Raw genomic sequence first — 23,655 nt, 5'->3', positions numbered from 1 at the left:
CTCACCGAGCAAAGGCGGGAGCCAGTTGACGTTGGCTTCACAGTGCGAGTCTAAGAACGTGATGACGTCCCCGGTGGCTGCCGAAGCCCCCAGCATTCGGGTCCGTATCAGGCCTTCCCGTTTCTTGGTCCGGAGAATCCTCACACTGGGGAAAAGGGCCATGTAGTCCTCCAGGGGCTTCTTCAGATGCTCTGTGAGGAGACAGAGGGGGCGAGGTGGGTCAGAGCGGCTGTGTGGGAAGAACTCCGTCACCCAACACAGTGAGGACACTAATTCCCAGTTCGCCGCCTCGAGGGCCTCAGATAGAGCCGAGCAGGGCAGGGGCCAACATCTACCGATGGGGAAACTGAGGCTCACAGAGGTCCAGTCACGCGCCAGGGCTGGAACACAGAGAGACTTCACAGGCAAGGGGGGCGGGGCACAGGCAGCTGCTTATGCCTGTCTCTAGTGTCTGTTCCCCTCATCTCCTGATAGAAAGAGTGTGGTTTCCTGAGGAGACTGACCCTCCTCCTATGTCCATCCGACTTGGGTAGGCTGACCGCCTTCCCCTGGAGTGAGTGGGAGGAGCATGTGGCTCAGGCCTAGCCAATCACGGCACTCCGAGATCCCTTGTGATTGACTCAGGGATGACCATGCACCTGCAAAGGTGCTTTAGCTTAAGTCCTGGGCCGAAAAACAAGGTGAGGAGAAGGGGTGCAGGGAGCGACTGAGGCAGCAGGCTCTGGGCGTGTCTGCGAGGGCGTTTCCAGAGAGGAGTAAATGAAGGAAGGACCCACCCTGGATGTGGGTGGCACCACGAACCACTGAGAGACACCGTGCTGATGACATTTCTAACCACCATCCCCTCGAACCTGGAGCAGACAGACTCTACAACACACGACAGCTTCTCTTGTTTGCTCACTCTACCACGGGCTGGACGTTTGCCCTACTATTCCTGGAGAAGTTGTCCTGAGTAAGTATTGGAGATTTTCTTTCAGGCCAGTAAGATGACTCATCTGGTAAAGGCACTTGCCATCAAGTCTGATGACCTGGGACAAGCTCTGGGATACACACGGCGGAAGGAGACTCCCTCCCTCAAGTTGTCCTCTGAGAGCCACACTTGCCAGCCTGTGGCATGTGTGTGCTGCCATTTCCCTCCCCCACACACACATAAAGTTATTATTATTTTTTTGAAAGCCTCCACCGCCTGATATTCCCAGGCAGTCTCCCATCCAAGTACTAGCCACGCCTGACCCTGCTTAGCTTCCAAGATCAGATGCAAGTGGGTGAGTTCAAGGTGGTATGGCTGTAGACACAGGATACTATTAGAAAGAATGTAATAAAAAGGGGTTGGAGAGATGGCTTGGGGGTTAAGAACACTCACTGCTCTTGCAGAGGACGCAAATCAGTGGCCAACTGCACCCACATAGAGGCTCAAACGTGTACCAGGGGAACCAGTGCCCTCTTCTGGCCTCCACGGGCACTGCACACACGTGGTGCATATACATATATTGGGCAAACATTCATATTTATAAAATAAAAATAAATAAGTCCTAGCCTTCCTGTTGGGCTCTCTTGATGCTCATTAGGGCATGGGATTTTATGAAAACCTAGGACAGCTTTTAAAAAAAATCCTAAGACAAAAATGAAAAAAACCATGTAGCTTATACCACAGTTAGTGATAGTTGATGCTTCTCTTCAGTCAGGAAAGCCGTGTGTGTTCACCGCCCTCATTTGTTAGAACAGATTTCCCAGCCAGTGCAACTGGTTAAAAAAAAAATCTAAAAGCACAAAGACCCAAGTAAAAAGATAATGGTATTGTCTGTATCTGAAGATGACATAAGCCTCCACACAGAGAATCCCACACATTCCCAGAGAAGCCAGAACAAATGCACTTGGGATACAGTTTAAGAGTCCATGGGATGTGTGTGTATCAGCTGGGAAATAGAATTAAAAATAAAAAAAAAAATACCATTCACATATCAATAAAAGAAGAATAAGTACCATCTCAAAAATACAAAACATTAGCCAGGCATGGTGGCGCACAGCTTTGATCCCAGCACTTGTGAGGCAGAGGCAGGAGGATCTCTGTGAGTTCAAGGCCAGCCTGGTCTACAGCGAGTTCCAGGGCAGCCGGGGCTACACAGAGAAACCCTGTCTCGGAAAATGAAACAAAATACAAAACGTGGTTGGAAAACTCGAAACACCAAGACGGATGGGAAGACATCCCTTGTTCTGGGACCAGGGGTGTCGACAACAATGGTTCCTCGTAACACGGACTTTACGCCGTTAAAATCACAGTGCTTTCTTTGCAGAGGTAACAGTCAACAAGCCGCTCTTAAAGTTTATATGGCAACCAAGGATGTAGAGTAGTGGAGGTCTTTTAGAAAAGAAAATGTCGGAACTCGTGTTTCTTCATCGACAACTTACAGTTGCAGTAATTAAGACAGCACGAGGGCTGCAGAGATGGCTCAGTGGGTAAAGGTGACTGCCACAAAGCCTGACAACCTGAGTTCAATCCCCGGGGCCACTCGGGGAGAAGGGAAGAACAGATTCCCACAAGTTGTCCTTTGACTTTCACGCCTGGCACACTTGTACCTCGCATGTGTGCACATACAATGCACGCATGCATGCATACTGACCAACATGGCATAAGGATCCACCTGCCTCCACCCCCCCAAGGCTGGGGTTACAAACATGCACAGCCATGCTTAGCTTTTTCCATGAGTGCTGGGGATTCGAACTCAGGTCCTCAATCTGGCACAACAAGCACTCTTACCCACTGAGCCATCTCCACAGCCCCCGTACTTGTTTTTAAAGATAATTTTATATTAACCCATAAATGTACAAAATCGGCACCGTTTACAACCAACAGTGAATCAACAAGAAACAATAACCTATAAAAATAGAGTCAAGCCTAGCTTTTGTTTTGGTTTTGCCTCCCTAGGGGAGGTCAGGTCAGTCAGAACAGGTGATCTGGGAAGCTAGCTGAGGGGGGAGAGAGTACTGATAAGAGGCACGTCCCCCTGCTGGGATCGTGTGGAACAGCAAATGTCTCCCCAGGTACCATTAACAACCGTTCTTGGGGTTGGAGGGGTGGGGACTGTTGATCACGGAGACTTAAGACTTCTTCAGGATGGAGAGGGTGCGTCAGGGCATGCTGCCTGGCGTCGTGAAAGCGGAGCAAGTGAGAGATTATGTTCACACACAGAGCGAAGCTGGGCAGCCAGTATGCACTCCCGGTCCAGTCTGCACTCAGGCAGTGAGACACCCCGCCCCCCCCCCCCAGCAGGAGGCGCGGCCAAGCTCTCTGGTGGGCAGCTGTGCCTGCAGGAACAGTCTCCCCAAGGAAAAGAGGAAACCCCCAAGTCTCTGCTCGGCGGCACTGCTGCTTCTGGCCTGCATTCAACTAGTGGGTTGTTAACCGCGAGTGAGATTATCGGGCGCCGCACACCAGTGCTCCCATGGAGGGAGAAATATCACCTCCGCTGCGTAATCATCAAGGTCCTCACATGCACAGAGCCCCCCATCACTAAATCACCCTAATGCAGATGGCTGCAGTTGTTACTGATTGGCCAATTAGGGCCTTTCGACAGCTTGTGGTAAAGTTGGAGCGATTATTTGGGGGCAATTACTGGCCTCCTGTCCTCATGAGAAGGTGTGTTTACTCAAAGCACGGCTGCCTTATTTTACCAGTCTCCTTGTGCCGGGGACGGCGCAGAAGGTCACAGGATTTGGAGCTAAAAGGAACGGCAAACAAGGACGATGATGGTCACCATGGTGACAATTACAGGGGACACCTGCCGAGCCTGGCTCGCGCACAGGTCTCCCCACTTCACATGCCTTACCTCAGACACCCACAACACAAGAATATCGAGTGTTCCTGTTTATAGAAGATGTTCAGAGACGTAATTTGCTCAACAGCCAGTTACAAATTGGGACACCATGTTCATAGACTGATCTCACCTCTCACCTGATCCCTATGACGCACACCCCAGCACTCAATTCTACCCCATTTTATTAAGGGGTGAGAGGGCTGGAGAAGTTAATGGCTTTACCGGATTCACACAGTTGGGCCATCTCCCAGGTCAAGATTCCTTCCAGAGTCACAGGATGCCTTCCACTGCCCACCCCTGTCCCTCGGCCTGAGGCTCGCTGTGTGTGTGTCCACACTTGGGATGTATAGAGCGCCATCTCCATTGCCCCCTAATGTGTGGGAGCACACAGTGCTGGCTTCCAGTGAGGGGCGTGGTCACGTTTATTTCCTCGTGGTCCAGCCTGAGGCCCTGGAGCTTATGGGGTCTGTGTGGCTAGGGAACTCATGCAGAAGAACACTTGATTTTTCAGCACCACAGTCTCCATCCCCTCCCAAGAATGCGTGCAGGTTGATCACGTGACCCTGGACTCAAGCTCACTCTAGGAGAGGTTGAATTGTCACCTTGCATCCCTCCTCGAGATCCACATTAGGGGACTGGACAGACGCCATTGATTCTGGTGTCAGAGGAGACAAAACTGAGGCCCGTGGGGGAGAAAGGTCTCATCCCAAGTTTCTCAGCTGGTGAGGTCCGAGTGCAGGGGACTTGAGGCCACCCCCCACCCTCTCTCTCTCAGTTCAGAGGACAGAAGGTTCTCTCCTTCCATCATGTGGGTTCTAGTAAGTGCACAGTTTTTCAGGTGTCATAGCAGTCACTTTACATGCTAGGCCATCTTGGTAGCCCCTTGCTCTTGGATTCTACGGATGTATCTCCCGGGAGCTGAGCTCAGAAGGGCTGCTGATTTGAACTGAATCCCCCAACATGATACATCGAAGTTCCAACTCTCGATTCCTATGGCCGCGGCGCTGTTTGGAAACATAGTCCCTGCAGATCGACTCAGTTCAGGTGCAGACAACACTGGGTGAGGGTGGGCTTGAAATCGGTGGCTGGCGGCCTGTTAGAGAGAGATTGGTCCCATGGAGAATGCCAGGGGATGGTGGAGGCAGACCTTGATGGGTTACCAGCCATGAGACGGAATCTGGGGCTGGATGAGCAAAGACAGCGCCCTCAGCCACATGTGGGCTGCTGGAGATGGTTTGCCTGCTTTCCATGCCCCCATCTCTCCCCTTTATTTCCAAATTTTATTAACTTTTAAAAAAATTACATTTATTTACGTGTGTGTGTGTGTGTGTGTGTGTGTGTGTGTGTACACGTTCCTGTGTGCAGCTGGCCAATGGCAGAGGTGGGGCATCTTCTCTCACTCTCCACTTTATTTTTGACATAAAATCTGTCACCAAACCTGGAGCTCACTGATTGGCTAGACTGGCAAACACCCTAACAGATGAGCCCATCCCCCAGCCCTAGAAGCCTTTTTCTACCTCTGTGAGCAGAGTGGGTGCCCATGTCAGCTGGCAGGCATGCCCTGGAACTCATCTTCCACTCCCTTCGGCTCAGATCTCTGAACCACAAGCTTGTGAGGTAGGTGTGTGGACTCTCTACTCATCAGGTGTCCTCATCCCAGCATCAAGCCGCGGAGGCCTCTGCATGTCACTGCTCATTTCTCTGTGCTTCCTGAGTGTGCATTGGAAACTTCCCGTCCAATCAACATGCTAACACAATCAACATGCTAACACAATCAACATGGGAAGTGCCTGTTGCCTCTGAGCAGAAACACACCAAGGATGAAGAGGCTCTGTGCCCCTTGACTTGGTTGGACACAGAGATAGAAAACAAGCACTCTCTAGCTGGAACTCATGCCACCCGGAGCCCCCAGAGCGCACTGCCTTTTGTGTACTTATGGGTGTTCTGGGTCAGGTGATATCCTGGCTCTGCTGGATTTTCCTGTTGTCCTGCCGCTCGTCTTTAGAGACAGAGGTGTCTACTTGTCAACTGCAGAGTGCTCTGAGGCATCAGTGATCACTTTGGAGGGAGAGAGGGTCTGTGGCACCTGAAGCTGTCCTACTTCATCCTGTTTTGATAGGAAGGTATTTCTTACCCAAGGAAATCTTTTTAGGAGCGGTGAACACTCATCTTTTTCTTTTCTCTTTTTTGGTTTTTCAAGACAGGGTTTCTCTGTGTAGTCTTGGCTGTCCTGGAACTTGCTCTGTGGACCAGGCTGGCCTCAAACTCACAGAGATCCAACTGCCTCTGCCTCCTGAGTGCTGGAACTAAAGGCGTGTGCCAACACAGCCAGACCATGGACCTTTATGGCCACATGCCTTCTGCGTGCCAAAGCCCTGGGTGATATGCTGCTATGTACTTGGGTCGTTTCATTTGCAAGACTCCAGAAGGTGGTCACTGATGACCCTTTTGTACCCCATACGGGGAAATTGAGGATCAGCAGAGTTCTACAAGAAGCTGCATTCGGCCAGCTGGAGTTGATGACCAGCAATCAGACTGGTGTCAGTCATTGTGAACCATGTGACCGAACTGCTTCTTCCTCTCTCAGTTGCTTGATCCACCCTGCCTGATGGGTGTCAGTCTCCAGTTGCCCAACCCCAAGCCAAGATTTTCATTTGCTCTGACAAGTGATAATACACAGGAGCATCAGTTGCTGCGTGGGAACAGTAAGTGACCCCCCCCCCCCCCGGAAGATGCAGAGGGACTTCAGAGAGAAGCAACAGAGCTCTGCATTGACCAGAGGCCTGTGGAATATTCCTTCACACTGTATAAATTACGCCGTGATTGGCTTAATAAAGAAGCTGACTGGCCAATAGCTAGCTGGACAGGATAAGGTTAGGCAGGCAAACCAGACTAAGGACACTGGGAAGAAGAAGGGCGGAGTCAGAGAAGTTGCCATCGAGACATGGAGAGGAAATGAGAGGCGTGAGATGAAAGAGAGGTAACACCACGTGGCAGAATGTAGATTAAGAGGAATAGGTTAAATTTTTGTTTGTTTTTTCTAGACAAGGTTTTTCTGTGTAGTCTTGGCTGTCCTGGAACTCCCTCTGTAGACCAGGCTGGCCTCGAACTCACAAAGATCTGCCTGCCTCTGCCTCCCAAGTGCTGGGATTAAATGCATGTGCCACCACTGACCAGCGAAATGGGCTGACTTAAGATGTAAGAGCTAGTTAGTAATAAGGCTGAGCTATCGGCTGAGCATTTATAATTAATATTGAGTCTCCTTGTTGGTTATTTGGGAACTGGTGGGCGGGAAAGAAAAGTCCGCCTACAGAGGCCCACATCTGCCCATGAGAGTCTCCGTGTAGCGGCAGTCAGGCTCTGCAGCATCGTAAACCCAGCCCTCGCCTGCAGGGCTGAAAATGGGGAGCCAGCTGTGGCTTAGCAAAGGTTCTTTCTAGAGAACTCGGTTAAGATTAATCAAGACAGCCCTTGGGGAAGGAGGCGCTGGGAGATGTCTCGGTCTGTGAAGTGCATACTTTGCAAGCACAAGGACCTGAGTTCAATCCCCAGGATCTATTTAAGAAAGCTGGATGTGGAGGCAGGGGCTTGTAATACCAGAGCTGGGAAGGTAGAGATGGGAGGATCCCTGAAGCTTTCTGACTGGTCAGCTTAGCCTAATTGGTGAGATCCAGGCCAGTGAGAGATGTCAAGACCACCACAGAGCTGTGGGAAGTGGGCAGAAGCTCTTTGTCAAAGGCCAGCAGAACATCTGGCTGGACCCCCTTTAATTATGGCTCCATGTCTCTCTATGTAACAGCTGGTTCACACGCTGCCTTTTAAAAGTATCAAGATTTAGAAATCACATAATTGGCTTAAGATGACCACTTTTCGAAAATTTCCACATAATGTCACAACTGGGGCATTACAGAGAAAAAAAACAAAAACAAAATAACAAGGGTTTCAGTGTATAAACGTTTGGGTTGAGGGCCGGGGGAAAGAGATGAGGCCAAGCATTTGTATAGTCGGTGCTCTGAATCCATGGGCGATAGAATCTTGTTCAACTGTGTGTGGAAAATACTAGGAAAGTCAATTGCACCTGTACTGATCATGTCACAGACTTGCTTTTCTTGTCATTGTCCCCTGAACAAGAAAGGATAAAGCCCAACACAGGGTAACACTACAATGAGGCTTCATAACTACTCACACAGTGTCCAGTGTACTGTATATGATAAACAACGTAGGGGTAATTTAAAAAATTACATTTGTGTGTGCGTGTGTGTGTGTGTGTGTGTGTGTGTGTGTGCGTGCACATGTGCATGTATATTTGCATATGTGTGTATATGCTGCGGCACACACGTGTAGGTCAGAGGACAACTTGCCGGAGTCAGTTTCCTCCTTCCACCATGTAAGTCCTGGGGGTTAAACTCTGGTCCTTAGACCTGGCAGCGTGCACCTTTACCCACTGAGCCGTCTCTCTAGCCCCCAACAATGCAGAGAAGACTTGCTGGAGATGGGGGGATAGGCGCAGGTTCTAGGCAAAGGCTACGCCATCTTGTTGTCAGGGAATTGAGCATCTGCAGATTTTGGTATCCACGGGGCTCCGAGAGCCCAGCTACCAAGGAAACAGAGGAACTACTGTCCTTGTAACTGTCATAGTCTGGTGTATATTTTAATCAGTGAATGGTGTGTGTGTGTGTGTCTGTGTCTGTGTTGTGCACACACACCTATGCATCTGTTGTTCCTCAGGAGTCAGCTACCTTGTTTGCCATAGACAGGGTCTCTCATTGGCTTGTGAACTCCAGTGACCTGCATATATCTCTGCTTCTTCGGTGCTGGGATTACAGGTGTGTGCCCCTAAATCTTTTTTTTTTTTTTTTTTTTAAAAAAAAACATGGGTTCTGGTATTGAACACAGGTTCTCATACTTACATGGCAAACACTTAACCAACTGAGCCATGCTCCCAGCCTTCGAATTAGAAACACACACACACACACACACACACACACACACACACACACTGTAAACAACCTCTGGTGGAGTCAGGCCAACGCACACAATGCTCCCCTGCAATCCATGGATTCTTGGATGAGTCAAGGAGAAGATGGAGGCTGTTCCGGCCACTGAGTCTCCTCAGCAAGAACCTCGCCTGAGTCTGGACGGGGTTTTGGATGGCAGGTGGCAATGGCCGGGGATAAGAAAATAGGAAGAGAGGTTGGGGTGAAACTGTGCTGGTTGTTTCTGGAGGGAAATTCAAAGATGAGGGGGAGAAAGAAGTGAGCCAGTGGGTCAGCGGACAGCCCCTTGTGGTATGGCAGGGGAGGGGAGGGGGAATCCAGAGGAGGCTGCTGGTGGTTGCCCTGGAGTCGGCAATGACAACCTTCTCTGTGGCCTCTTCCATCCAGGGCTTGGTCCAGCCTCGAGTCCTCCATGATACTCCTGGGCACACATGATCTTTTAGGATCTGAGAGCCACTGGGGTCATCAATTAGTCTTAGATTCCAGCGTTAACACAGAGTGAACCCTTGAGCAGAAGCCAGTGGGCACGGGGACAGCTGACTCCATTTGTGAACCCACTGAGTCCCAGCTCATCCTGGGGCTCCTGGAAGACCCCACTGCACAAAAGCTAACCACAGCTGGTACCTATGGGAACAGACTCAGGGTGGGCCTGGCACCCGCGGAGTTTATGAGTGGTTGTGATGGCTGAAACTGAATGCCAACTTGACAGGGTCTTCAACTGCCCAGGAGACAAGCTCTGGGCCGGTCTGTGAGGGCATTTCTAGGTTAGGTTAACGGAGGTGAGAAGACCCACCCTAAAGGTGTGTGGCGCCAACCCATGCCTGGGTTCCTGGCCTGAGTAAAAAGGACCAAGTGAGCTGAGCACCAGCATACATCACTCCCTGCTTCTTCTTCTTTTTTTTTTTTTTTTTTTTTTTTTTTTTTTCAACACCACTCCCTGCTTCTTGACAGTGGACGCAGTACGAGCAGCCGACTCTAGCTTCTGCCTCTAGGATCACCCTGCCATGACAGACTGTACCCCCAAACCATGAGCTAAAATAAGCCTTTTCTCCTTTAACTTGCTTTTGTGAGGTATTTTGTCTCAGTACGGCAGGAGTAACTAACGCAACAGGGTCTCGGGAATTCAACGCCATCCCTCCTTCAGTGAGGCGCCTGCTGGTCCGTGGCGCAGGTTTAACCTGAACTTTATGATGGCCTGAGATCGCATGGCTGGACATGTGTATAACTTCCCCAAACGTTTTCTTTGCCATCACGTTACAAATGGCCCCACTCCTCCTATGCATAGGTCTCTGGCCTGAACATGCCTTTGGTGGTTTCAAGAATGGATTATGCTCCTTCCTCAAGCTGTGGCATCTTCCAGCCAGCTCCCAGGGCTGGAAAGCTCTTCATCACACAAACGGACTGCCTGTCCCTATGCCACGCACGATGAGTAACCTATTGAGAGAATTCCTATTACCTAGACAGACAGCCTTGCCTGCATTTTTAATTTCAGCTAAATGCCTTGGTCTCTTTTCAGCAGGTGGGCAGGGGCATAAATCTATTTAATAGTCAGACAACGAGTAACAAGACTCAGAAAGCCACCTTGATGGAGTTAATTAGGCCCTGTTTTCTGAAAGCAACTCCCCACCAATCGGCTGAGGCCTTCCCCAGCTGCAGCCTATCCAGGGAATCAGACTCCTGGGTGGGTCTAGTCCTGGGCTCTTGGTGGCTGCTTTTAAATCATGTCACCTGACAGATGTCTAGGAGTGACACACGCTTCATGTAGGATGCAGGCTTCCAGGCCGATCACTCACGGTGTTATCAAGAAATGAAAAGGAAAACGTCCATTCCAGCGACGTGTTGGCCCGTCGGTTTCTCATTTGCTAAAGGACAAAAGTGCCTCCTGGGGGACTTCCTTGCACAGTTCACAGAAAGAGAAAGCGGAGCACATGCAGAGATTTCTAAGCACCTCTCCACCATCCATCAGCTCCCCACCGAAAGAGAAAAGGGCGGGCAAGATGGCTGAGGGGGTAAAGGTGCTTGCTGCTGAGCCTGACAACCCGGGTTCCAGCTCCGGTACCCACACGGCAGAAAGAGAAGTGACGTCTGCAAGTGACGCCTGAACTCCACATGCATGCTGTGGCATGTGTACACCGCCACCCACCCCAGTTAAGAAATAATTAAAAGGAAAACAATGCCAGGGATGAGGAGGTGACTTGTCCTGTCACGAGGGCTTGGGTTCTGATCCCCAGCACCCATGTTAAAAGCTGACCATGGTGGTGTGTATCTAGAATCCCAGCACTGGGGAGGTAGAGTCAAGAGGATACCCCCCTCCGACCCCCCCCCCCCCCGAGTCCCCTGGCCAGCCAGTCTCGGCAAACTGGTAAGCTCCAGGTTTAGGGAGAGACTCTGAAGACGCCTAGAATTGACATCTGACCTCCACGTGCAGGGGCATACATGTGTTTGCATAACCCCAAGCACGCGCGCGCGCGCGCGCGCGCGCGCACACACACACACACACACACACACACACACACACACACCACGACTCCAAGCCAACACTGGGTATTTAAACTAGGGCAAGAACTCTGAGATTTTTGGCTCCTTCTAGAAGCTTCTATGAGGAATTAATCTGATAGGCAGGAGTCTTCTGGCCTCTCATTCTGCTATCACAGTTCACGGGGTGACGATCCACGCCTCTCAGCCGTGTCGGGGGCTCACTATTCTCATCCCTCCCTCCAGTCCTGTCTCCCCCGGTCTCATACTCCACTCTGCTGATTCGGCTCCACAGAGTTTTCTCACCTTGTTCCTTTATTCTTGCACGTCCCTCAGCTCCGAGCACCCTGTTTTGTGTCTCTGTCCTAGGGAATTATATTCATGCCTGAAGTACTTCCCAAAGCAGCATCCAGAGATAATGCTCACTCAAAGTCCCAGGGGGCTGTGCGGGCTCCTGCCCAGCACAGGCTTTTGGGGGTCAGGGCACATGGTAATTTATTTCTCTCATGTCACCTAGCATATGGAAGGTGCTAAGAGACGTCTGGTGAACAATGCTGATTTGATCTACTTCGTCTGTCACTTTCGGCTTTAACAGTTTTAAATCCCTGCATGCCAATAGCACCTAGAAAACCCATCTGCCACCAGAGGGAAGACAAAAGGCGTGCCGGGGGAGACTGCTATCCAGGTACTTTCTCGGGAGTGTCCAAAGGATGCCTTCCCAGCTGGTAAGCATCAAGGATCTGACCACTCAGGAAGTTCCCACCGAAATGCCACTCTGTGTTTAACAGTCACGATACGTGCTCTTGGCCCATCACGTCCAAGTCTGCTTTGTGAGATGACCGTTTTGGGTGTGACTGTGAGTGACAGTTACAGACAGGTGACAGATCATTGCAAACACAAAGGCCTCTGGGAAGGTCCAGTAGGATTAAAGCCGGTCATTGACTTGTCTCTCGTCAGGTGTAGTGTATACATGCGTCACATGACAAGCCACACTAGTCACACTAGTCATCTCTGCCAGAGATAGCCACTTCCCAATGCTCTTCGGGATGGGGAGGCATGAATAAATGTCTCTTTACCCCCAGATAAAGCACCAACAATGGACCAAAGAAAGGATTCCCCAGTCTATCTCTGTGAGTCAGTAAGTTTATTGAGATGACTTATAGGGGCACGGTGACCCCTGCCTCTAACAGCTATGTCACTGAAAGCCTCCGCCATGAGTGACGACTCAGGAAGGCTGAATCTCTGGAGGTCTCTGCACAGCTTGCAGGTAGCTCCAGGCTCCACGGGAGAGTCTCCTCCCTAGCAATTGCTATTGCTTTTACACCGCTGGGAGGGGCCTTGTGTAATTTCGTGAGCTTTGTAAGTCTCCTTAGCCTCTTGAGTCTCATGAGGCTCCCCCACGGTGGAGTGTTTTAATTCCGAGGACCGAATCAGTGCTGATGTGCCCACATTCCTTCCGAAGCCTGTTTTTTATTCATTAATGGCAGGATGCCATAGTCTTCTTATGAGATCAGGACCTGTAGATCCAACAGGTCCTTTCCCTCGCTGCCTTTCTTGCTCCTAAGGTTCCCCCATGTGAGGGAACATGGCTCCAATCCTGCTGACAGGGAGACCAAGGTAGGAGAGGCAGAGAATTTGCCCAGTGTCAACAACTGCCCTCCCTGGCTCAGGCCCTGGGCTGGCATCTCCCTGTCTGCCTGGAGCCAGAAAAACTACCACAGGGGACTAGAGCTCAGTTCAGCACGAAGAAGGAAGCTCACAGAAGAGTTTCCGCCATCATCTTCTGATTGACATTGACTAACCCAACCTCAGATGTTGGACATGTGGTTGGACTTCATGGCCCTGAAGGCTTTCTCCAGCCCTGGCACCTTGTGATTCTACTGTCCCACCATGTAATGCTCCAGGAATGGGGGAAACCCAGCTGACGCTTGACCCCGATAATCGATGGCTCCTTCTGAGAGACACCCAGTAATCAGCAGAGGCCGTGTTTTCCTCTTTATAAACACTGCCCTATTTATCTCCCCCTGTAATTTTTCTCTCGGCCCCAGCTGTGAGCAATTTGCACTTTTCAGTGCTAGGTTTTGTTTTAATTTGTCAAAGGCCAGAAGACACACATCAGTGCTGCCCGGAGGGAACGCTACAGTATGAGGAGCTGTGTGCCAGGTGATGGAGGCTAGAGTTCCGCGTCTACTGAACCCAGAGCAGCAACAGGTGGGATGTCCCAGACCTCCAGCCGAGCATGAGCTGCTTGATGCCTGGGGATTCCGATTTGTTCATTGCTCAGACATGCACACACACATGCACACACACCCTCCTCCAATGGTCAGTGCTCCCATCGCAGGCAGAGGAGTTCTGTTACGAGCAGAAGACACTGCTCTTAGCCGGGGCATCCTAAGTTCAGATCCCAATAAGGAGGGTTGCAGACTTGTGTGTGCTGTAGCAAGAAGCACTCAGTCCTGCTCTTACCATCTAGGGACCCAGATAGTCATGGAAAGCCAGCATTATGAGAGGCCTAGGCGGTGAGCTCAGGTCATAGTGGTGACCCAGGGCTCCACAGTGTTAATCCACCAGCTTGTTACCTGGCTTCACTGCCCAGTCACTGAGACCTCATTCCTGTGGGTAACCTGGCTCCCCGCCCCCCACCCCGGGGAGCACATAAAAACATGGTACCAGTAAAGTACAGTCATGTAGCCCGGTGTGGTGGTGCACGCCTTTAATCCCAGCACTCAGGAGGCAGAGGCAGGTGGATCTCTGTGAGTTCAGGGCCAGCCTGGTCTATAAAACGAGTTCCAGGACAGCCAGGGCTACACAGAGAAATTCTGTCTCAAAAAACAAAACCAAAAACCCCAAAACAAACCAAAAAAGTAATTCATGTTGGGAAATAGGACATACAAGAGAAATTAAATGCCACTTTTTAAACCCACTGTCCAGGTGGCTTCCTTTAGTTCTTTAGGGTCTGCTTGGCCTTTATGTCTCTATGGTGAAGAGAAAATCCATTCAGCCCGGGGCAGCTTTCCTTATTCTGCACTGTACAGATAGAATAGATAAGGGTAGCTGAGCCTCCAGGACTGGCATGGGCTGATGGGACGCGAGATGACAAGCTCAGACCTACATCTGCAGAGAAAGGCATTTCTGCTCCACAGACAAGAGGACACCTTGCACACAGCGACCATGATCTCTAGACACAGTACCAAGCATCCCCCAGGACCCAGTTATGCCTCCCAAGTTGGATATGGGAATAATGGAGGCTAAGTGGCAGAACAGACTCAGGTCAGTCTGAGTCCAGAGCTTGTGTTTCTAACCACTGGGATGCCTTTAGTTGTGGCTGTGTGTGCAAAGGTGAGCAGACAGACACCCTCGAGGAACTGCTTCAGTGTAGAGCAGGTACGTGATAGGGGAGGCTACCTGAGCTGGCTGCAGTGGAATTCACAGGGTGGACATTCTGGGAGAGAGACAGGACACTCACACAAAGGCACAGGGCCCTCGAGCCTCTGTGCACCCAGGGAACTAGAAACCACTAGAAACGACCTTCGCTAATGATCTATCTCATTAACATGCTCTGAGTAAGTTGTTCATAATTGCTTTAGATGGAAAGGGCGCACTTCTTAAGGGTGTACGGTGGATCAAATATGCTCTTTGCTCGAAAGCAAGAATTCAGTGTAGGCAGGATTAAGACACAGTGCCCTCACAGGAGGGGGGGGCATGTTAAAACCTTGTAGGAAGTAAGTGACTGGATCAATTACCTTCTTCCCTTGAAGGCTACCACTTCCCAATTAAATGAGAAATATGCACTCTGTGAATAAATGAAATATTACAGATGAAAGTGTCAGAGTTTTTGTGAGTGTGGAAAAAAAAAAACCAAAACCCTAGACATACCTGGGGAGAAAGAACCTCAATGTAGGAACTGCCTCTTCCACCTGAGTGCCTTATGGGTACTTAGCTGCTATTGATGAAGGAAGGCCCAGCCCACTGAGATGGTGCAGCTCCTGGGCGGATGGGCCTGGGCTGCATGAAAAAGAGCAGCCGAGGAAGCCAAGGGGAAGCAGCGTTTCTTCATGGTTTCTGTCTCCAGGCTGCTGCCTTGACTCCCCTCAAGTTGCTTTTGGTCAGGGTTCTAGCACAGCAACAGGGAATCGAACGACGAGGGATAAGGTTTCTTCTGGCCGTGACCTTGAACCTTTGTTCACTCCACTGTCTCATGGGTCACCACTGTTGGCCGTCTGGAGCACGCCCTTTCCTGTCTCTCTTGTTTTTTTTTTTTTTTTTTTTTTTCCGAGACAGGGTTTCTCTGTGTAGCTTTGCGCCTTTTCTGGACTCACTTGTAACCAGCTGCCTCGAACTCACAGAATCGCCTGCCTCTGCCTCCCAAGTGCTGGGATTAAAGCCGTGCGCCACCACCGCCCGGCCTGTCTCTCTCTGTTTGTCTGCCCCCTCTCCCGAGTGTGTTGGTGTGGCAACCCACTTGCCCTCTCGATGGGCCAGAACTCTGCTTCTGTGCTTCAGACGCGGTCTCACTGGACCCAGCTGGTCTCAAGCTCACGACTGCAGTCATGGCTGCCTCTGAATGCCCGATTCTCCTGCCCCCATCCTACCCCAGAGTCCTGGGGTCACAAGCATGTGCCACCACACCCGGCTTGTACAACAGTGCTTTCAACAGCTGTATCCCATTCCACAGCAGACCTATACGGCTTGCTGCTCATCTCTCGTGGATGAATCTCTGGGGTTGTTTCTAATATAGTGTGACTGAAAGCGGCGCCACAGGGGCTATCTTTAGACACACTCATGGCTTACACACGACTGTTTCTCTAGGCTAGAGCTGAGCAGTAGACTCCATAGATGACGAATACACACTAATCTTAGTTTGGGGATGGTAAACAGAAGTGGGGCCCTTCTCAAAGAGGGGGCAGGTCCCATTCGTTATCTGAGAAAACCATAGAGTGTGCAGAGTAAGGGAGGGAGGAGGGAGAGAGGGGAAGAATGAAAGGAAGAAGGGAGGGAGGAAGAGAAGTGGGAGGGAGAAAGAATAAAAGAGAAGAGGGAGGGAAGGAGGGAGGGAGGGAGGCTCAGCGTCCAGCTGGGTTTGGGTAGAAACCATGGATTCGGAGGATCCCCAAAGGCAGGCAGGCTTCACTCATCCCTGGGCCTTGAGACCGTCTGCGTTTTGGAAGACATGCCTGGCCGCCACCAAAGCCACAGGTCTGGCATCCCCAGGGACATAGGCAGGCTTGCTCTGGTGACCTCGTGCGTTTCCTACTGCCCCACATTTTCGCCCTACTACTCTGAGCCAGGTCAGATGACCCAGCATTTGTAGGGGGAAAATGAGGCCACTGTGGCGAGTGGAAGCTGGGAAGGTGTATTTTCCTGAAGCTAAGGGTACAGGAAGGAGGATGCGTGTACACACAAGTGAGTGAGTGAGTGAGTGAGTGAGAGAGAGAGAGAGAGAGAGAGAGAGAGAGCGAGAGAGAGAGAGAGAGAGAGAGAGACAGAGAGACAGAGAGAGAGAGAGAGAGAGAGAGAGAGAGAGCACACTCCGCTCTGCTCCAAAGCGAGCGCCAATTAAGATGATTACTGGTTTCCCTACAACACAAATACTAATGGCCTGTCACGCTCTGGCACATTTTTCTTGGTAACCTTCAACTCCGAGTTGATTAATCAGGCTCTTGTGGGAAGGCGCCCACACGCGCTGGGGCAGAACGCAGGGAAACAGCCCACTCTGAAGGCCACGGTGGGGACGCGGTGGGGGAGCCGCACTCTCGGGGGGGGTGAACAGTGTGGGGAGCCCCGCCATGAAGACTGAGGGTGAAGGCCAGCTATGTGACCCCACTGTCTTCCACTCCGGGACCCACAGCCCTGCCGGTGAAACGTGGATGGTAACTCTTGTCCCATTCCCCAAGGAGGAGGACACCACGGCGACTGACAGGAGTCACAGTTCCCGTAGCACATGAGGGATGGGAATGAGCACAGCTCCAGAATTGGAAAATCTAGGCAGTCCCCCCCACCCCAGCTTTTTTTTTTTCTCATGTAACCCAGGCTGGTCTCAAACTCACTACATATCCAAGGATGACCTTGAACTCCCGATCCTCCTGGCCCCATCTCTCAAGGGCCGGGATGACAGGTGTGTACCACCACGCCTGGTTGATGTGGTGCTAGGGACTGAACTAGGGCTTCCTGCACACTAGGCAAACCTACCAGCTGAGCCACATCCCCAGCCCAATGCCTACCTTTTTTATAGACCAGCTCTGCCAAGGTATTTAAGGTCTCTGGTTCCTCATCGGCAAAGCAGGAACCCAGTGACGGACAGACTGAGCGCCCATTTGGTAATTATTAAACAAGAACTGTCTGCAAGCCAGATTTAATGGTGATTAAACTACTGCTGTCTGCAAGCCAGGAAGAACCGCACAGGTCTTGGAACCTCAACCAGCTCCCCAGTTTACAGAGCCACTCTCCCCCAGTTTACAGAGATACTTTGTGATCAGAATGTTGCAATCTTGGTGGTCATGTTCAGTGATTCTGAGGATGTGGTGGGCGCTGTACCTGGCTGATCTTCCACTTCCTCGTCCACCAAGCATAGCCAACAGGCTCTAAGTCTGTCCCTCTAGCCCCAAGGCTTTCCCCAGCCTCCCCCGAGCCCAAAGGCATTCTGGGCCTTGTGCTAGCCAATAGCAGGCTTGGTAGATTCTGTAAAGTTCTTAGCAACGCATGCTAATGCCTGGGCTGGAGGACTTGAGAGTGGACAGCGGGCTATGTGTTTCTGGAGCTGTTCAGCCTGAGCATGTATGGACATGCCTAGACTGGAACCCCCAGACCCAAGGGGGACCCCCTGGGGATGAAGGCTTGGCAACTGAGAAGGGGAGAGCCAGAGACCCTCTTCCCTTTTGGTTTTTAGAGGCAGGGTTTCTCTGTGTAGCCTTGGCTGTCCAGAAGCTTGCTCTGTAGCCAGGCTGGCCTCAAACTCACAGAGATCCACCTGCCTTTGTCTCCCGAGTGCTGGGATTAAAGGTGTGCCCCAGTACCACCCAGACAAGACCCAGAATTTTGTGGGAATTCCCTCAGCTCCTAAATATTGACAACTACCGAGGAATTTAAAAATTATTTTGAAGGTCAAAAAAGGAGGTCTGTGGGAGCTTTTTCTAGGTCCTTGAAAGGATCATACGGCCTTCAAAGCCATTAGTTTGTGACCTAGAGCAAAGGAGAGTAATTCACCAAATAGTTCCCGCAGACCAAAGGTGTTTAGTACACGGGGAAAAAGGAAGACAGAGGATGCATGTCCACCATCCTGACCGCTGCTAACATGGACACGGACACACACACATACATACACAAGCACAAATGCACACACATGTGCACACATACACACGCGTGCACATACACATACACACACATACACACATGCTTGCGCGCGCACACACACATACGTGCACACGCACGCACGTGCGCGTGCACACACACACGCACACACCCCAGCATACACACAGGTCTTGGGTGTTTGTTGCATGGTCTGCACTGCACAGAAACGGTTTCTCTGCAGGCAGTTCTCACACACCAACCCCTCCTCCCCGTGGACGCCTGCCCACAGCTGTGCCTGGACTCATCTGACGCGCTCCATGTTTAGCTGCCCCATCCAAACACAGCAACCAACCACCTTATTCCTGGGGCGGGGGGAGAGCAGCCAGGGCGGCAGGGACAGCTGTGGTAAAATCAAGTCAGGACATAAGGGGCAGCTCCTTTGACAAGTGACATCTGCTGCCCTGCATACTCTTTTTGTTTCTGTTTACTATTTAGTGAGTGCTCACGTGGCCAGCAAACTTTGAAGGCCCGCCTTCTCCCACTGAGCCTGGCCCCTCATCCTGTGACTGCTCACTCTTTAGCTGGAGAGGCAGGCGCCTGGCCTGGAGTCCAGGGCCAAGGACCAAGTCACAAGGGTTCCAACAGCGAGCGGCTTGGCATCTGGGCCCCGGGACCTCCCAGGAAGAGAGCAGTACAGCCGGGCAGGAGTCCCAAAGCAGTGTTCTCAGAGCCTGCGAAGCCTGGCTACCTGACCTGGGGAGGGGCAGGGATGAGGGATGTCGAAGGCATAGATAGGACACATGTGTATGCCCAGGAACGAGGGTGGTGTGAGCTGGAGCTGAGGATGTGTGTGTGTGTGTGTGTGTGTGTGTGTGTGTGTGTGCATATGTGTGTGCCCTATGTTTCAGTCCCCTGGCTTGCTCCTGAGGGTATATTCCCTAACTCCCTCCTGCAGCAGCACTCAGCCCTGGCCTGTTGCACCCCAGCCCTGCAATGGTGCTAAGGGGTACCTCAAATCCGTCACGTAGGTGACGTAAGTTAGCCAAGCACACTAATGGTATCACAGTGAGCTGGCAACCTGGCTGGGAGGTGGCAAACAGATAAATAAAAATAAAAACAACAGACAATGAATGGACCAGAGCAGGGGCAGGGGTAGGGTAGGGGTGGTAACAGAGGTTGCTCAGGAAGTATGAGGAGGATCACAGAGCACACTCAGGTCCATGCATCACTTCTGGGCTCCCAGTTCTACCAGCTTATTATTGTGTTGCTTTTCCCCACCCAGCAAAGCACAGAGGCACAGCGATGTGGGAATGCCAGCTTTATGTGTGTGTACATGTGTGTGGCAGTCAGAAGTCAGCACCAGGCATCTTTCTCCGCTTTATTTTTTTTTCAGATTGGGTCTCTCTATCTGAGCCTGGAGCTCACGGACTCAGAGTCTGGCTGGCCAATGAACCCCTGGGATCCTCTTCTCTACTCCTCGGTGCTAAGATTGCAGGCATGTGTTGCCATATCCAGGTTTTTACACTAGGGATTAAAGTCAGGTCCTTAAGTGTGTGCAGCTGGCACTTTACTGAGCCGTCTCCCCAGCCTGTACTGTCAGTATTACAAGGACACAGTAGACACAGGGTGAGCGTGTCTTCTCCGATGTCTGACTATACGTTTGCTCGGCTGACTCCTGCTCACATCGCTAATTCTTCTCTTGTAGCACTTTGTAGAACCCCAGGCCTCTGGGACGCAGCCCTGTCTTCTTCTTCCTCAGGTATCCCTAAAGCCTTACTCAAGGCCTGGCATAGGCTAGGGCTCAGCAGAGTCTGCTGGAAGCAGAGAAAGGCAAGGACAAGCTGGCCCAGTGACCCGCAACTCTGCTCACTCCTTCTTCGCAGAGTGCTCTGGCAGATCCTCCTTGGAAAGTAGGACCCCGGGAGTGACAGTTCTCTTTGAACCTCAGAGCCTGTAAGACGGTTGGTCAGATAAGGTGGGGTGCAGTGAGTCAGTATTCAAAGGTTCTTGGGGGGTAGGGATGTTAGTATGATCTTTGTTTACTCACTATTGCTGTTTCCCTGACCACCACCACCCAAACACCCAAATAAAAACAGAGAACACCTTGGCCTCTACTGGCCCTGGAGATGGAAATCACCACTAGCATTAAAAAACAAGCCCACAAACGAACAAATTCCTGGGAGCTGGAGGGACACTAGGGTTAAGAGCACTTGCTGCTCTTCCAGAGGACCAGAGTTCAGTTCCCTGAACCCACACTGGGTAGCTCACAAATGCCTTGGGATGGATAATCTTGGTTGTCAACTTAACTACATCTGGAATCAACTAAAAATCAAACAGCTGGGCATGCCTGTGAGAATTTTCTTGATTGGATGATTTGAGGTGGGCAGACCCACCCAGATCTGGGCCACACCTCCTGGTGGCAGCCCCCACAAAAGGACACGGAAGAATGCCGCTTTTGCTTTTTGCCTGCTTGCCCTCACTCTGGATGGCAGGTTCATCTATCCTATGGCTGAGGCATTCCTTGGCTGGTGCTAGAACTTACTTCTTTGGGATTCCTACCTAGACTGAAGGCCGGTAGCTCTCTAGGAATCCTCTGGCCTCCAGCACCAGTTGGGACAGCTGAGATATCGAGCCTCATGGTCTTTCTGTTAGGACAAAGCTACCATTGGACTACCCAGACTATAGATTATATTCATTTTTATATATAAAAGAGTATACTCATTCTATCAGTACTGTTCCTTTTACAGAACTCTGACCAATACACACCTGGGAATCCATCCCCCTTGCTCCCACAAAATTAAAAATAAAAAACAAAAATCTTAAAAAAGATAAATCCCTGGCCAGAGCCAAGCTCCTGGCATGAATAATAAAGTGAACATCTGTGCCTAAGAATGCAGCCTTTGGTCTTTCCTCGAGCCATGGCCACTTTTGTTCTGGAGTGGGTTAATGTTGGGGGGGGGGTTCCCACTAGGAGGATCATGGATCCCAGCACCACCTTCAGATGTCAGAACAGACATCTGACAAAGGAATTGTAACGAAAGGGGAATCTTGTGAAGTTTCTTCTAACTGATGGCCAAGACTTGATGTAACACAGGTAATCAAAGGTTTCATAAACCAAAGGTTAATCACATTTCCTTGGCCTTGGCCTTGGCATTAAAATGTCCAGGCACTTGGCAGAACACACCTGCCTTAATTTGGCCAAACCCACATTTCCATTCCTGCCAGATCTGAGCCACTCAGCACCGGCTGATTACAAATGTTGCATTACAGCACATACCACGTGGGTATTGGAAACGCAACTTGGGTCCTCTGCAAGAGCGGCGGTTGATGATCTGTTTAAAATCGTTTTCTTAGCTGAGCACTAAACCCAGGGCCTTTCATCTGCCAGGCAAGCACTCTACCACTGAGCCAAATTCCCAACCGTGTGACAAGTACCCTTAACCTGACTACTAAGTCATCTCTCCAGTCCCCTCCCCGCTTTTTAATTAGTCTGAGACCTTAGCCATGGGATGGTGCCACCCACATTCAGGGTGGGTATGGAATGCCCACCCTCCTCAGTTAATCCCTCAGCTAATCCTTTCTGGAAATGCCTGAAGGTCTGCCTTATTTTTGCCTTAGTGTTTCTTTCCTTTTCCTTTTTTTTTTTAAAAAAGCAAAACAAAACAAAGAACAACAGATGTTCTCTCAGTAGCTCTGGCTGTCTTGGAACTCACTCTGTAGACCAGGCTGGCCTCAAACTCACAGAGACCTGCCTGCTTGTTCCTCTTGAGGACTGGGATTAAAGGCCTGTGCCACAAGGCTCCTTCCTTGATGTTTCTTAATCCAATCAAGTTGGTGATAGAAGTGATCTGTCACACCTATGCTGACACCTTAAGCATGGTTTTTTTTTTTTTTTTGGTTTGTTTGTTTTATTTTTGGTCAATTTCACCTCTGAAGGTGGGGATGGGGAGTGGGGATGATTACGCTCATATGGGGCTCAGGTTGTCAGTATAGGAACAAAGTAAAGACACTGTAGCTTTGTCTCTCAAGAGGGATGGAGGGTCTTGTAGCAACAGCCTGTGGGGACCTGACCATGTGGCCAACTTCTGGAGGGGCCTGGTATCAGTGTGGCTGTGGCTGCCAGTGACTGGTGCTCCTTGAACTTGGAACAAGACCTGTCATTAACTGGCTCTGTGGGGTACGGCGGGTCACTAAATGCATAGGATGAGCAGCTTGGGAGCAGATTCCTGGAAGTAGAGAATTCACTCCCTGGCGCGGAAGCCAGGTGGCCTCAGAACACGAAGCTTCCTGGGGGAGAGGAGACTTGGTCTCCTCCAGATTTGAAAACTGGCTTTGCATGTGGGTAACACACAAGAGGGTGTGCCTAGCACAAAGAACTGGGTGGCCTGATTTGAGTTTTTCCCCTTTCCAAAGTTGTGAATACAAGCTGAGGCAGGCTGGTGTGGGTAATGGATTTTGGAGATGAAAAAGCTCAGGAGTAAGTTGTGTATATCTCAGGAAAGGCCAGAATCCCTTGAAACCTGCTGTCCCAAGCTGGGAAAGATGCAATCCACCCCAGGTAGAAAGGACAGGACATGTCTGCCTGAGGATCAGGCAGGGCCCCAAGCACGTTCCCCCCATAAAAATTTCTTTATTGTTCATTCAGGAGCGATTTATTCTATGCCCTGTGAGTGTAGAGTTATGGGCTTGGAGGAAGCAGCAAACAGGTGATTATGGTAATTTAGAGAGAAAGTAGCAAGCCATTTCTGTCACAGGCCGCTCCAGCTGGAAAATAATAGCATCACCTTGTATTTATAGAGTGTTGAATGATTCCAGAGTGCTCTGTTATCTATCATCTCATCTCATCTCATCCTCACGGCAGGTCAGTGAGCCAGGCTGAGTCTCTGCTGTGGGGCTTCGACCAAAGGTTGCCCCCTCTCTGGGGTTCAGTTTCCCCGTTGAAAAAGGAGAAGGAGCTGAGATGTGCCTCAGCTGGTCAAACGCTTGCCTTGCATGCATGAAGCCCTGAGTTCTATTCCTAGCACGGCACAGCCTGGGCCTGGTGGTGGGCATACACCTATAATCTAAGCAGCTGGGAGGTA

The 23,655-nt window shown here is 50.8% G+C and overlaps 1 protein-coding gene and 1 pseudogene across 2 annotated transcripts in view; both read right to left on the bottom strand.

Moving 5' to 3' along the window:
- Window positions 1-23,655, bottom strand: part of Galnt10 (polypeptide N-acetylgalactosaminyltransferase 10) — a 146,734-nt gene that overhangs the window by 26,027 nt on the left and 97,052 nt on the right. For both annotated transcript variants that reach the window (XM_028880054.2, XM_028880055.2), the window contains one exon: window positions 6-191. In XM_028880054.2, the coding sequence (XP_028735887.1) occupies window positions 6-191 (186 nt within the window). The remainder of the gene's footprint in view (window positions 1-5; window positions 192-23,655) is intronic.
- On the bottom strand, window positions 1,175-1,293 carry LOC114700433 (annotated as a pseudogene).

This window comes from Peromyscus leucopus, chromosome 8b, assembly GCF_004664715.2.
Source record: "Peromyscus leucopus breed LL Stock chromosome 8b, UCI_PerLeu_2.1, whole genome shotgun sequence".
Lineage (NCBI taxonomy): Eukaryota > Metazoa > Chordata > Mammalia > Rodentia > Cricetidae > Peromyscus > Peromyscus leucopus.
Note: the sequence above shows the minus strand (reverse complement) of the source record. Positions and strands in the feature narration are given on the sequence as shown.